Raw genomic sequence first — 16,532 nt, 5'->3', positions numbered from 1 at the left:
CCAAAAGCTTTGAAAGACTGGTCTGCTAACCTTGCTCAAGTTGACAGAAATTGGTTTGCATATTTCATCTCTGAACAGTTGCCATTCTCATTGCCAGAGGCATGATATTTAAATATTTTTATGATATTTAAATTAATTTCAAACTCTTAATGTGGTTGATGCAGTACAGCAGATAGTGGCTGCATATATTATATTGTTTAAATAAAAATTGAAATAAGAAAAAAAGCTTCCTTGTACTGAAGGTGTGGCAACTTTTATTTTGGGGTGATGATACACCACAATCAATTACATTTAGTGGGAACCTAAGGTAGTACACTGTGCAGGTGAATCTCGGACCTCCTTAAAAACAGGACCCAGATTATCTAAACACTGGTACTGTACAGGGGTCTGATCCCTCCACTCTCCTCTGCTACTTTTTTACTCATGACTGCTACCCCAGCCTACTGACAGCATTCACAAATTGTCCAGTGACACTACTATAATATGAGAATCAGATAATAATGAAATAGCTTATAAGGGAGAGGCACAGCAACTTATTGAGTTGTGGAAACACAATCTATAAATTAACACCACCAAATCTAGTGAACTGGTTGTGGATTTTAAGATAGCAAAAAACACATTTAGCACTCTGTCCTCTACAAGAAAAGGCCTTATGCTCATTTATGTATATATCAGCTGACCTTAAGGCTTAAGGTTGCTCACTTCCCTCAGTGCTTGTTGACTAAGTGGCAATAAGAGTCCTCTTAAAATATTGTGCGATATATGCTTCCTCAAATGCACTCAAGTACAACACTATGGTCTTTCAACTGTTGGTGAAGGGGGCAGAACAAGTCATTGAGGCTACTACAATTAAAGAATAATCTACTTGCCGGCTTCAGAGAACAGTGATTTGTATTATGAAGGAGCTCAGCCACCGTGGACTTGATCTGTTATCTATGTTGCCCCAACAGTTCCCCTCACCTAAAAACACTTGCAAAATTTCATGATTTTCATATGTAAAACGGACAGTTCCTGGTTAGAAACAATGATCTGACTGAACCATTTATACAGCTGGCTTGTCAATGAGCCAACATCCCTTGATAATGTTAACCTGAGGCAAAAGCACAAGTTTTATACACTCAGTACCATGGAATAACATTCTGGCTGTCCAATATGATAACAGATATGTCGATAAGCTGCTGCCAAGGATGCAAATGGTTTATCCCTGACAGCAGCCTATGATTACATACCTTGCTGAACATAAAACCCCTTTTGTAAAAAAAAATAGTTTACTTACTTTTTACACCATCCTACTTACACTCTTTGAGACTAAAATATGGTTTTCCTAAAGAGAACTTTTACATTAAGCTATTTTTAAAAGTATTAATCTGCTTTATCTAAATATCAAGGTATGAAAAAATGTAATATACAAGTTCATGTTAATAAATTTAAGTAATTTTAAAAAGTTAATTTCTTTCAATTATTCAACTCAATAATTAGGGCTGTTACATGCACACTGTAGCTTTCAAGGCTTAATTTCTGCTAGTGAAGAGATGATTTTCAGCTTATAAATTCAAGACTAGAATTTAAATTAGAACAGAATAGGCTTTAGGTGTTAACAATATAAAACTGGGCACCTGGAGAATAAATAACAATTATACCGCCATGGACATTTTTACAGTAATGGATATTTGAAAATAGCAGCAACATCAGAGATGTGCAAAATGACAGAAGCAGGTTATTTAACTGACAAAGGTTTATATCATTAATCATCATTTGCTTTTATTTGTTCATGCTCCCAGTGGTTTTCACCTTTATTCCACTCCATATTCTTATGAGTGTAGTCTTTGTTCACGTTACAATAAAAAAGGGAGAAAAAAATCTAAAAACAAACAGTTTTGAAACGTTCAGTATTCAGTCTTTTCTGTTAAGGGTAGACCTGTTTGAATTCACAGCCAAAACTCTTCCGTTCTCCTTATTTTCAAGGACTTCGAAGGATCCAGTCCAAGCAGAGCTGGTCCTTGGAAGACGTGGCCCATAAATTCAAACACAGCCATTATCCCATCTCACCTTTGAGTTAAACCACCACAGCCATCTTGGGTTCAATCGCACCTAGCATACAGCTCATCTCACTGTCCTGCTCATTCACAGCCTTTATGAGCACGTCAACCACTGCCAGCAGCCTGGTTATTGCCCAAATCCCTGCCAACATCCTCTGTAATTGTAGATACATCAGGTCTCCTACAAATCCAAATAAAAGAAATAATAGAATCATTAATGCAAACATGTAAACGTCTTACACGTCCTCCACTGACAATATTGTAAAACTCACCATATTCTGCAATCCTTCCAGGAGTCCAGGGTGTGTCCCATGAAGTATGTCCCAGCAGGACAGGGCTGGTCCCCTTTTCCCTGTCTTCCAGATGAGAAAATTTGATCAATAGCATTCAGAGACCAGCTGACGAGATTTGGGTGATATGAAGAGAGGGCTCAGAAAAAGTCAAGACAGAGCAAAGAATGGACAGAGCAGTAAGTTGCAGGAGCAGCAGGAAAGTGTGACCGTGTCCTCAAAGAGTGGAACAGAATTTATATAGTGCCAATTCACAACACATGTCATTTCAAGGTACTTTACAGAGACAATTAAATCAGATCATGCAATCAGATTGGTTTAAAGCTTTCTATCCAAGCAAAAAGTTCCAATACATCAAAGCAGAGTAAACCCATTTCAGATTGTATAGCTACTTCAAATGCGGCCTCATATTTCGGAGATAAGCCAGTCATATGCAGAGGGGAGCCAATGTTCTTATTTTTAATGGAATCTATCTTATTTATAAAGAATCTCATCAAATCATCACTCCTTAAAAACAGTGGGGTTGAAGGTTCAACAGAGCCTTGGCTCTGGGTGAGTTTGGCAACTGTATTAAAAAGATACAGTAACTACTCTTATTCTCCTCAATTGATGAGGAGAAATATACTGCTCTTGCTTTTCGAAGGGAAATTTCATACAGAGGTAAACTGTTTTTCCAAACAGTTGGGATTCCTGTAGGCATGTAGAGCACCATTTTCTCTTTGGTTTCTTAGCATTTTGCTTTAAATTATGTAGCCATGTATTAAACCAGTGAGCAAGCGAGCTTGTTCAAAGGGGCTGTTTCTCTATTCTTACTCCCTCATTACACAATCCAAAAATTGTCTTGTCCACGACCAAAATCAAATCAATTAGAAAGGAATCCTAAAAGAATTTAAGAATACAATACCTTCAATTGGGGAAAAAGTTAAAACAATTCAGTGTGGTTTATTTAATAAATGATCTCTTCCTTTAAAAGGTGTGTTACTTAATGGCTGTAAATGACTTGATTTGTGATAATCAAAGTTATGTAGTCCTACAGAAACAACAGTATGTGAGCATAAATGAGGCAACCCCCTCTATTTATTTACTTTTTCACATGTCCAGAAATTCTGGGCGAGGAGAAGTAACAACAATCTTTCAGTCTAAATTACTGATTACTCCTAAGACAGGTAATTACACTACAATTCTTTTGACCATTTAACCCTTAGTTTCCCTCATCCAAATTGGAAAGCAACAAAACTTTCTTTTTTCTAAATTTATATCGTCCACCAGCTTCTTACTCTGAATTTTTAGATCAGTTTTCAGATTGTCAGGTTGAGTGGAGGTTTGAAGGACCCAAATGCAGAGATGGAAGCTGCGGTGTTTTTTTGTTTTTTTTTGCAAGTTTAATGCCAAAACAGGCAAGAGAAGCAAAAGTCTACAAATGAAATAATTAAATCCAGGAAAACATACATGAATGACAGAGAAATGATGAGAACCAGCAAGCATGAGAATTAGTGACTGAACAGAAAGAGTATTGTAGAAGCCAATATGTATGAACTCTATAAAAGAAAGGAAATGATGTGTGCATGGGAATCGGTTTCACTGGAAATGACAAATGGGTTTTGAGCACTTGGAAATAGAGCATGAAACGGGTCTTGAAAGTCAGCCCGAAACCGACCCGAGTCCGAAAGAACCAGGCCCGTGCCCAGCCCGGCCCGTTATGATTGACAGCTTCGTAGAGCCCGACCCGTTTGCAGCCCGACATTTTTCAATTGTGCGCATATCACAATCAGTCAAGAATGAATAATTTTTGCTGTATATTTTTACTATTTTTATTCAGAATAGTTAGCCTAGATGTCTGAACAAGAACTTAATTCTAGGCTTAAATATATTCTCTGACCAAGGAAGTTAAAAGAAAAAATAACAAGCATCAACAAAAAAACAGCGGTATTTTATCTTAACACGACGCGCATATAACGGTTTAAAGCCCGAGCCCGGCCCGGCCCGAATGAAATAATAAAAAGTACAGCCTGAACCCGCCCGAACCCGGCAGGACCTCTCGGGTCCCGTCGGGTTCGGGCTAATATTCCCTGCTCTACTTGGAAATGCCATGATCGCAGCCCTGGTAGCTTATCTGATTACTCACTTCATTCACCTGCCGTTCCCTTCCCGCTCTCTAATTATCTTTGATCCTATTCACCTGCTCCATCTGCTATATATACAGTTCAGCGTAGCTATCGTGGCAGATCATTATTCATGTATTCTTGGTTTATCAGTGTTTTGTTTTTGTGCCAGTTATTCATTTTTTTTTTTTTTTTTTTTTTAGCAAAGTCCCTGGTTCATGTTCCACTCCCTGGAGGCCAGTGGATTTAGAGTTTACTGTTGTCTCCTGTCTTCTGATCTTCTGATATGTCCCGGCTCTTCTCTGCTAAGCACTAAGGGTTTTAGCTCAGCGTGTGGGGGGAGAGTGGGTTCTGGTCCTTCTCCATGGAGCCCTCAGGGTTTTTTGGCTTGGAATGCGGGGGAGGTCAGTTTTAAGTTCTGTAAGCCTGGCTCCAAAGTGGAGAACAGTTTCAAGTTCTGTAGTAATTCCAGGACCATGTCTAGTCTCTGTCCCTCAACTACTGAACCCGCCTGATTCTCTCTGAGCGTGTCTGTCTGAGCTTGTGGTTGGACTCATGGAACTATGAACCTGCCTGAATGCTCTGTGGATTCCTGGAACCCTGGGTCTGTCTGTTCCTGTTCGTCCGCTTTTTTTTTTTTTTTTTTTTTTTTTTTTTTTACAGGGTCCTGTCTGGCAATGTGGCAGTAAGAATAATTGTCTTGATGCCAAAAAAGCCAAACAGATTTTATTTTCACAAGTGGAGCAGTACGGCTATCTGTTCCGCTTGATTTATGTATATAAATTGCTTTATTATAATCATGCAGGGAGATTTACAGATTATATGGACACTGCAATGCAAGTACAACAGGAAAGGAAAAACAGAAAAAAGGGAGAAAATATGAAAGAAAGAGGAGATAAAAGGGAGATAACAATAAAACATCTTCAGTCTGCTTCATTGCCTGCAAAGAGATGTAAAAAGAACAGCACAACCGACGAACATGGTACAAGACATACCATGTAGTATTATTTAATCTGACATTTAATCAGTGGTACCTGTATAGAAGTGACTCTCTAAGTACCTGGAACCAAGCACCTGTAGTTTTTTTGTAAGAGTGCACCTATGCATGTAAAGTTTATCAAAAAATGCTCAATAGTGCTTGTGAGGAGGCAAAGAGGTAGCCTGACGTAGTCCGACTCAATTCTAGTCAGAATATGAGTCTGATACTGCTCCATAGAGCTGTGATTATGGGGCGTGTTTCGAACGAACCAGGAAAAAAAATGCCTCTGCACTCAATTGGATAGACCTACAACCAATAAGAGCAACGGAGTGCGTGACGTATGTTAAGCGAGGCATAGTTGTTGTCCACAAAAATCAAAGCGTGCAGTTTCACGCCTAGAATAAGAAGATGAGACTTGATCGTGTTTCTCTGTTCCTCTTTTAAAATTAATTTGCTGTCGATATCTTCTAGAACAGACCTAATAGCAGAATCTACTCACCCAAACTCTCCAGCGGCAGCCATTATTGTTGTCACCCTAGCGCGCTTTGGTCACGTGGTTGATTACGTTACTCTTGATCATCTGTCCATCATCGTATAAAGTCCGCCCTGACAATTTGATTGGATCGCCTGACAGTGGGCGATAATACAGAGCCAGACCGAACTTCCCCGAACTCAAACCTTGTGGGCGGGGCTAAGTTCTGACTGGCACCCAGGCTAGCGAAGAGGCACCCCCCCCAGAGCACCGTGGCAAGCGCCAGGAGACCCAAAGCCCCAAGCGTCCAAAGAGACCCCAAGAGCAAAGGCGCCAAGGAGGGCCCAACACAGGAAATCCAACCCCCACCAAGGGAGGGGGAGAGACGGCCCCAAGGAAGCCCCCCAGCCACCCCAATGCCGGAGCCCCCGATAGCCGCGGGAACAAGTCCGCCAGCCAGCCAACCCGAAGTGAATTCGGCCATTGGCCCCAGGGATCCGAGGCCACAGGGGCGCACCATCCCCCAGTGGTAGCCCTGGCCAGCCCCCGGCAGGCCAGGCCCCACGGAGCAGCCACCAGGAATAAGACAGTAGCCGCCCGGGCATCCACCGCCAAACACCAAGCTCCACCAGTGCACCGGCAAACCCAGGTGCCAGCTAGCGGAGGGAGAGCAGGACAGGGGGAATGGGTTCCGCACTTGGCAGAGACTTGAGAAGTTCTTGGGAGAGGAAGCATTACAGACCCCAACAGACCACGGATGGGGGGGACAGGAGCACTTTCACCGCCACAGTAACCCATCTCTTTTCTGCTTCACGCCTGGCCCCCCACCCCGCAAAAAAAAAAAAAGAGCAACACGCAACAACACTACATTTGAGCAGGCGTAGGGAGGATCGGGGTCTTCTCACACCCTTGTTGTCTGGCTGTCACCCGGGTCTGGGGCCTGGAGGAAGAGGGAGCCTCCTGGTCCATGTTCTTGGCGGGGGGGCTGCTGCGGGGCCTGGGTGGCCTGCCTGTGTTGGGGCTCTCACATCTGCTCTCCCCTAAGGAGGGTGAAGAAACTGTCTGGTTCTGAAGTGTTTTTCTGACCTGGATCAGTCTCCTGCATGCTCACTGGGGTTGCTGCATCTGGGACACTTTGGACGGCTCTGAGCTGCATCTCGTTTGGCAGTCCTTGGGCTATAACAATTTTTGATCTTCTTCATTTCCTCTGATGGCAAGACAGAGACCTGAATAAGGAAGTTCAGAACTTCAGGATGACTGTTTATTTACTTGGTGCTGTGTCATCACCTAGATATGCGCTGAGAAAAATGGCTGAAGACAACAAGGCTGATTTCTCTGATGAAAAAAAGGCAAACAGGTGATGAAAGATCTGAACATTCTCTTTGAGAAAGGAGGCCCTGGAGTGGATCAGTAACAATTGATAGGTTTTGCAAACCATTCCAGAAGATCTCTCTATGGAGAGAGCTTTAATGGAGGGTGATTTGGATGGCTTCAAGTTAAGGACTGAAGTAAAACAGCAAGGGCTCACCAGGTGTGGTATGCCATCATTAACCAACTCTATGTATGATCCTTTGGGAATTATTGCACCTGTCACTCTAAACGCCAAGATGTTGCAACACGAACTCTGCAAAATAAAATGTGGCTAGGATAAGGCTATACCTCCAGACATTTTGAAAAAATGAAATTCATGGACTCAATAACTTTTGCTCTTGAAATCATTTAAGATGAGTCAATGTATTCTACCACAAGACTTTGGGGAGTCTCTTCATACAGAGTTTTACTATACAGCTGGGAACATTGCCTCAAAATATCACTCAAATGTGGGTCACATTCATTTAGCCTTGATGGGTTGCTATTCCCATTTCAAAAGTGTGGGCTTGAAAATATTCTACTAAAATTGATAGCTGACCTAAAGAGGCCATCTTTACCGAGGGCTTCACCATCTTAATGGAGTAGAGCACACAAGTCTTGCTGCCCAACCAACCATTTCCTGTGACATCCTTTCTTCCCATATGATTTGGGTGGTTTTCAATGTCTCCCAATACTGGTAGAATGTATTGATTCTTTATGGCTTTACATTCAGATATACATAAAAATTACATAAAAAACAGCTTTGTTCTTAGAAAAAGTGAAGTACATAAATACCAAATACTGTAAAAACTGAAAAACTGACAAGGAGAGTGCTGCTCTGTATGGTGTGTATGGTAAGTCTACATATGATGCGCTCACTGTCTTACATTTTTTATTTTATACATGACTTGCAATAAGGAGTCATCCCTCTGCAAATAAAGCTGGTCATTTGTAAAGCTCATAATGAAACGCACTAGGGGTGTAAATAATAATCGTTTTGTATCGATGCATCGATCCAAAAGCCGACGATCCGATGCATCGACACGTCCGCAAGATAATCGATTCATGTTTTTTTTTCCTCTGGTCTATTTTTATCCATTTGCTCCTGGGCGTAATTCTCCTCCCGTGCTGCGGTGCCGCTAAACCTATTTTGCCCTCCTACCGCGCTTCCTGGTTATACTCTTACAGCAGTTTGTTGCAGCAAGCTTCACACAGACATTTTTAAATTATGCTCACTATTGAAGCGTGGTCTGTGCTACACACTGTAGGTCTAGATACGGCCGAGGCGGTGAGGAAGTGGGGGCGAGTTTAGTCCGACGACGAAGGGACATGAGGGCAAAAAGAGCGGAGATCCAGCTGGAAAAAGGGTCCCAGCGTTCTCGCGCACCTCGCTCTTCTAGCGGGTCAAACTTCACGAGTTGTTTTCTGCAATTTCGGTCATAAAAACAAAACAAGTCGGCCTCCTGTCTGCTGCACTGTTTGCGGTCAGCTACAATCTGGGAGAGGAGCAGCAGAGCGTCTCTCAAGGGGGCGGTGACGTCAACACTCTGGAGCCTTCTTCTTCTTCTTTTTTTTAATGGCGGTTGGCAAACAACTTATAGGTGCATTACCGCCACCTTCCAGAATGGAGTATGGACCAGAAAAACTATTATATTCTCCCTAAAATACCCGTTCTTCTTAGAAAATTAAAAATACTACCAAAAACTACATCCCCAGATGACCTTTGAAACAATTCCCTTATATGTAGTTTATTTTTATTCCTGTCTAACTCTCTAAGCAACATCTCTCTTTCCTGAGTATATTTATTACATTCTAAAAAAATATGTTGGACAGTTTCTCTGGAGCCGAGGTATTGCATTGAACTCATTACACTGATATTGTGCAGTATTTTTGCAGTATTTTTTGGTGCAACTTTTCTACTTCTTTTATTTGCTGTTGTTTCTAAAGAAAATGCATAATGATATTACAGCTTTCATTGATTTATTTCAAACTTGAAACTTTGTTTAGCCTGTAAGGTGTAAAAAAAAAAATAATAATAAAAAAAAAATAACCGATTAATCGATTAATCGAATCGAATCGTGGTGTATTCTTGAGTATCGAAAATAATCGAATCTTTGGGTCAGGAAATCGATACTGAATCGAATCGCCATGATGGATGTGATTTACACCCCTAAAAGGCACAGTACAATACATGAAATCAATGATGAGCTGAAAATGTAAACATTGGGATGAATGACAAAACAAACAATCCAGTGCTACTGACACAAAAAAGTCTTTGAAATTCTAATATTGTTGAATAGCTTTGGAAATGTTTTAACACAAAAGTATCACTACTGTACCTGAAAGCCTATGTGGTGTATGAGATATGAAAGATATTTAAAATTGATTGTCAGCAAATCCAGGAACTTTGTCAGCATTATTGCAGGTTGTCACAAAATGAAGCAATGCTGGAAGTTTTCTTCACTTGGGTTGCTAGGTGACTTTGAAAATGCACTTCAGGATGGTGAGGAAGTTTGTAGTAGGCCATGTATTTACGGAAGCCATTGCTTTTTTCTTGAAAATCAAGTATAATATGAATGTTGACACCTGTTGGGTGTGGTGTTGGAAAATGTTATTTCCTCATTCTTTTGACAGTCATTTCCATGCTTACCAAGTGACAGTTGATAAAAACGTTGGTTCTTTTCAATCCAGGAAATTGGTTAGACTGTCAAGATCCAGAACAGAGTATATGTTTCATTGTTATATTCTGTGTAAACATATTTTTGTGATTGTTTTTTTTATATTTTTGATATGAATATACTTTACATGTATGTGATAAAATTATTTTTTGTAATTTTTTAATTTAAATAAAAAGGCTAAGGCAATTATTGTGAACAATAAAGGTGTTGGGATCTGGAGCTGTACCACCTTCCTCCAGCAGAGTGCGCTGTGGGTCCTCCTGAGCTGAGCCTCCAACACACCTGTGGCGCATTTCATCATCAAAGGATCCTCCTGTATATAACCTGCCTTCAGACCTTGCCTCAACGCCGCAGTGTTGACCTAGTTTGGTTAGCAACCTGAGCCTAGTAAACCTGAGAATCTTTGCTATCTCTATTTGAGATAAGATTCTAACTCTTCCTTGTTTTTGCCTCACAGGAATCCTGTCTCTTCGTGAAGCTCTGGATGAGCTTAACCTGCCGAGCCTGCCCTCATGAGCCAAACCTGAAGACTCTTCTCTGGATTCCCCTGCAGCTCTTGGTTAAGAGCTGGAAACCCAAATCAAGGACTGCCCTCAAAGTCAGAATTAAGACGCTGAAGCAGTTATTGGACTCTGCTGAACAAACAGTCTCTGGATCCAACAGTAACCTCTCTCAAAGAGAAACCCGGACTCCTTCAAGGTATTCTTCAGCAAACTCAAAGTCTCATAACTCATCAGTCCCTGCGCTAACTGAGCTATCATCCCTGCAGACTCCAGTGAACCTGCCCCCAGGCCTGAACCAGTTCCTGTTGCAATATTCATGTGCTTGTATAACAATAAACCTTGTTAAACTTTTCATCTGCCTCCGTTTGTGTTCTGCATATTGGGCTTACTCTGTGACCAATCATGACAAAAGGTAGATTTGTGTCTCGAAAAATACAAATTGAATTTTCGCTGGGGGTACCCTTTTATGTACCCTGTTGTGCCCTCTGTAATGGGAACATTTCTGTACTATAGTTCAAGCTACATTTATGTCTTAAAGCATACCTTTAGCATACCTCAGACTGATCGATAAATTAAATATATATATACTTTTTTCTCTGCGGCCTGGTACCAAATGACCGACGGACCGGTACCGGTCCGTCGGTCGGGATGGGCAATAAATATACTATTTTACCGAAATACCATTTTATCATAATGGAAAACATCTCTTGTAAACAAAACCATTTTCAAAACCATCTAAATGACTCCAGTTAAAGACATCTTAGACATTTTTATTTTAAAGTGGTTATAATTTCACAAAAATCAAATACATCATAAAGAATTTAGTCAAGAAAAATTATTTTAGTGAGGATTAGGCACTGCATTAAAAGTGGGATTTTCGTCAATATGCGGCACTGTAGATTGTCGTGGAACTTCAGGTTAGCGGCAGTTTACGACAATTTGCAGGCTTCGCCGAAAACTCCCGTAAATTGTCAGAAATTGACGTGGACTCTCTTAGGCAGTGTTCCCCCCATGCCTCCCCCCCATGGAATTCTAGGGGAGGCTTTAACATGTAAATGAACATGCTGTGAGCTATACAAATGCAAACCAGGGTTGCAGGGGGGGTTTTACCCCAAGTGACATCTTTCTGGGTAAGAAATTCTCTGATACAAAGAGATCAGGCTCAGTATAGCCTCTTACATTTTAGCTTGAATTGATTTATTTAATTAAAGTATAGAGACCAAAACAGATCCTTAGCTGACAGAGCAATACATTTAGAGCAGTAATTATAAAAAAAAAATTGCATTTAAGATAAAAAATAAAATGTTGTCTGTCAATATGCTCAATTCACAATTACTTAAGTGGAAAAGTTTCAAGAAATGAGTCTGAGATTATTTACTTTATAACATGGCGCATTATCCTGTTGGAAGTAGCCATGAGAAGATTGGTACACTGTGGTCATAAGGTCCGGCCAGGTCAAGATCCGCAATTGCAATCGCACCAAACAGGAAAAAGAACATCGACAAATTCCGGTTCGTCAAATTAAAATATAGCAGCAACAGATCGGTGACTAGAAATTATAGCACAATTCTTATATATATATATATATATATATATATATATATATATATATATATATATATATATATATATATATATATATATATATATATATATATAAAAAACTAACACCGTTTATTTAAATGATTGGATCCAAACTATTGGTTATACACCAACGAGGAAGCAGATTTCTCATCTCCATCAAAATATTTATTTTATTCCGAGGGACTTAAACTTTAATCAAATCCATTCAAAAGAAACTTCTTATTACAGGAATGAAAAGAGATGCTGAGTTTGGAAGTAGTGAACAAGTTCATTCAAAAAAAAGCAGTTTTGAATTATCCTTATCCCCGTTACAAAAATCTACATATATATTTGGGCAGAAACTGAACATATGCTGGATGATGGTGGGATTTTTTTAATATGTCATATTAAATTAAGCACTCACAGGGTTCATACAGGAATGAGTGACTCTAATTTAATGCTATTTTAATGCTATTTGAAATGATTTTAATGCCATCATCAAGAACCATGTACACAAGTTATTAGTGTACATGAAATATGAAGGAGCTGCAAGCACAGTTCCATGACTCCTGTATGTATGTAAACACACACACACATATATACATATATATATATCCTCTAGCTTTTTCTCCGCCTGGAGCGATATAATATATCTGACGAAATTGTTTTTATAAGCATTTTTTATTAAAGAATTATAAATACTTCGATAAACATATTTAAATAATTTTAGTGCCAATTAAGGCCTTGATTAAAAAAAAAAAAAAGAATAATTTTTTAATTATTTTTATTGATCCACGGACACCCTGGTTCATCTCGCGCATGCTCCCTACGATCTCCAAGAAACTCAGAACGGCGGTGTGCAGCCACAGTGGAGGATGTATGCTTTGCTTTGTGCAGCGGTCTGGAGCTTCTGGATTTCGGGGTAAAACTCCTCTTGGACGCGATGGCGACTCTGCATCGAACAAGACGAACTCAAAGAAGAGATGCTAGCGGTAAATATATGTTCGATTACTGCCTGCTAAGCTAAAAGCAGCCTAGCCTAAGCTACCTACTTGTTCTGCCTTGCTAGAACAAGCTTTATTAAAGTGTTTTTTGTGATTTACAGGAAGCAGTACGCCGTCTTCACAACTCGGAGACTAATTGCAGGCGCTATGAACCGGAGCAAGGGTAAGATTTAAAGAATATGCTTTCATTCTGCGGTAAAAGGCAATGGATACGGATGGATACCGATCATAGCTTTTACATTTTGTTTTCACAGACCTCCCATCTCGGCAAGTCCAGATTTGCACAAAGACGACATTGTGTGTAAGTGACTTGTTTTAATGTTTTCTCCTTCCTTGTTACTGTGACTTGCGTTTGATTTTTTATTTATACCACTCTCATTTAATTGTTTTCCAGCTGCCTGTAAGACGTATTTTCAGACGGTACGCAGGAGCTTCAGATATACGCAGCCAGCCACACGCTGCGTGCGGAGGCTATCTGCTCGGAGTCGGGCCAGAAGAAAGAGGGTAAGACTTTATTTTGTGACTATTTTTCAGGTGCATTAATAGATGTGTTGTGTCCATACGCAGTGCGCTGATTCATTGTTTTTTTTTTCAGCTGCTGAAAGCGAGGCAGAGTGTGCTAGCAGATGAGGAAGTGGAACTCTGGAAGTCCGCCTTCCTCGGCGGTGTCTCTGGATGGATTGTACGGTCGCCGCCATTTCGTAGGCCGGATCTCACTGAACTCTGTGTTAAGCTGCAGTCCCGGTTAGAAGCGATGCCGAAGTACAGGGCCACGCACACTAGGCGTCTGCACATCGGACCTGCCTCGGAGGGAATGCTGCCAGTTACCTCCAACCCCGAGGAAGCAAACGGACCGTTCACGGAGTTTTAATTTTTAGAAACGCATGTGTTTGGATACGCGTTGTATATAGTTGTGTTTCAATAAAGCTCTTTCTTTGCATAAACAGCTTCCTGGCAAATCTTCATTTCCTGTATAAATTCATTCATGTCCTTGATGGTAGCATAATAATTGTGTAGTAGTGTAGGATAACATAAATACACACCATATGAATGAATAAATATATGAATGAATAAATATATGAATGAATAAATATATATATATATATGAATAAATATATATATGTAAATTTATATGTAAATATATATATATGCCAACCAATCACGAGCGACTTTACTTGTTTAAAAAGAAGTGGTTCCGTCCAATACTCAGTAAGAAAATTAAAGCCTGGCGTGGCCACGTGTGGTTTTGCTGCCAATCACGAGCGATTTTACTTGTTTGAGAATAGTGGTTTCAGCCAATACTGAGAAGGTTATTCAAGCCAGACTTGGCCAGCCGCGCAGGTTTGCTGTATTCATATGCTAATTAGGGCCATTGGTACAGCTGATCGCTCTCCACATACGTCACGGTACGTTTCCGACAATTTGTGGCACGACAAACGCGGACAAGCACGGGTTGCAAATTGTCGGAAACTGACGAAAATCAGGCAGATCTGCGGGAGTTTACGGGGGTTTACAGGGACGAAAATCTCACTTTTCATGCAGTGGCATGGTTGGGTTGACAATCATCCTTTAGAGCAAAACATCACAAGGTAACGTAACATTTTCACAATTTGATAAAACATATTAGGGAACTTGAGTGTTACCATAAAGGAGATTCAGCATATATTTCACTCAATGCCAGATTTATGATTGTGTTTCACTTGCGTTTCTGGACCTACAGACGACTTTTGCATTGTGGACAGATTTGATGCTCCTCCTTGCAAGAGTCCACACAGAAAGGGATTAAACAGAAGGGCCAGCACCTAGTGTGGAAGATATGATAAAAAGAGACAAAACAATAATGATGTTGATTATAATGCCTATTAAGGCTGGTGAGAGGGTGGGGTTGGTGCATGAAAATAGTTTTTCTATCACTGCTGCATTTTATTAAAGAAATATGATGACTAACCTTTTTTGAAGCACAGTTAAAGAGCGAGACCCTTAATTAATTATTTGTCTACAACTTGATTCATGAAAAAACTAAGCCTAAATCTAACCCTCTGTGTATTATTTACATGAATATAGAAAAAAAGGTGTAGCTTGAGAGTAAATACCCAGGAAAATAGTTTATTTCTAAATATGAGAAGTAGTGAGTTTTTATTAATTGTATAACAATGATTTAGAGACCAAAAACTGTAAAAGGTTTATTTGTTGAATAATTCAATATAAAAAAATGTGGAGAAATATATTCAATGTCATTACTATTTAAATGGTTAAGAAAAATTTAAGATATACACACTGTTCCAGTAAACAACTTTGCAGTTTCACACCATACTGTGTGAGGTAATCAGTTGTGTCTCAACTGGATGAGTGGAATATGAACATGGACTGTACAAGAACGTTGATCACTAAAACCCCTGTGTTTTAGGGTGTAAGGTGATGTATTTTTCAGGACATTCCCAAGGAAGGAGACTCCTAGGACGCTCTGAGACCCCTTGGAGGTCCTCCATATAAAAGTGTTGTACATACATAATCATGTCAACATGTTAGCATGATTATGTAAATGGTAGTTCAATCTGAAAAACTCACACAGAGAGAAAAGATAATTAGAAGAATTTATTGATAAGAAAGTATAGTCTTTGGCGCTCAGACCTCGGCAGGAACATTCATGCTGAATTATGCTTTAACATGCATGAGTAGATGAATGTGAATAGGGATGTTCCCCCCGGGCCTGAAACTGGTGGTGGTTTAATCCGAGCTGGTTGACAAGGTGATCTGCTGGGCAGAATTGTGGGACTAGAAGACTGAGGGAGCTGACGCCGGGGCTTCACTCAGACTCGGGATATAGAGGTCCTGCTCGGTGATGCAGGCACCGTGAAGTGTCCATGATGAGCAAGCATGAAGCGACAGTGGAGAGGAAAAGCTCCCCTTTGGGAAGAAACCTCTGGCAGAACCAGGCTCAACATGGTGGTCTTCTGCCGGACCAATGCGATGAGGCGAGGGATGGTGACAACTGGGATTAATACTCTCTGATGAGGTTGAGGTGAAGTCGTGTCATGGAGGACGATTCAGCTGCGATGGCGGAGAAGGGGATGGAGGTGGGTGAATTGTCGTCTGAATCGAAATCCGACAGCGATTGCAGGATAGCGGCTGTGGTGAGATTTGAGGGAGTTTATAAAGTGGAAGCAGGACGCTGATTGGGCTTCGTGGTGGAGTAGTTCGAAGCTGATTGGCTCGCTTCAGAGACGGATCGGCTTCTGATTGATGGAGGTAAGTCAGAGTTTCTTCAATTGAACTTTCGCTAGAGCTTCATTTCAATCTGAAAAACTCACACAGAGAGAAAAGATAATTAGAAGAATTTATTGATAAGAAAGTATAGTCTTTGGTGCTCAGACCTCGGCAGGAACATTCATGCTGAATTATGCTTTAACATGCATGAGTAGATGAATGTGAATAGGGATGTTCCCCCAAAAAGCCGAGGTCGAGGCCGGAGAGTCCGTATGCTCGTAGGGCATACGCTAGGGACAGAATAAAGAATGCGTAATGAAATGCTGAGAAGGTTTGCGAACAACT

General features: G+C 40.5%; 1 protein-coding gene across 1 annotated transcript in view; it reads right to left on the bottom strand.

The window, feature by feature from the left end:
- Nucleotides 1-14,694: 14,694 nt before the first annotated feature.
- The window catches only part of LOC119774339 (cell death-inducing p53-target protein 1 homolog), a 55,166-nt gene continuing 53,328 nt past the window's right edge, over nt 14,695-16,532 (bottom strand). The window contains exon 6 of the mRNA XM_038271794.1: nt 14,695-14,782. Coding sequence (XP_038127722.1) covers nt 14,695-14,782 — 88 coding nt within the window. The remainder of the gene's footprint in view (nt 14,783-16,532) is intronic.

The sequence above is a fragment of the Cyprinodon tularosa genome, unplaced genomic scaffold, assembly GCF_016077235.1.
Source record: "Cyprinodon tularosa strain WSP-4 unplaced genomic scaffold, ASM1607723v1 ctg81, whole genome shotgun sequence".
NCBI classification, from domain to species: Eukaryota; Metazoa; Chordata; class Actinopteri; order Cyprinodontiformes; family Cyprinodontidae; genus Cyprinodon; species Cyprinodon tularosa.
This window is presented reverse-complemented; position numbering and strand designations above follow the sequence as displayed.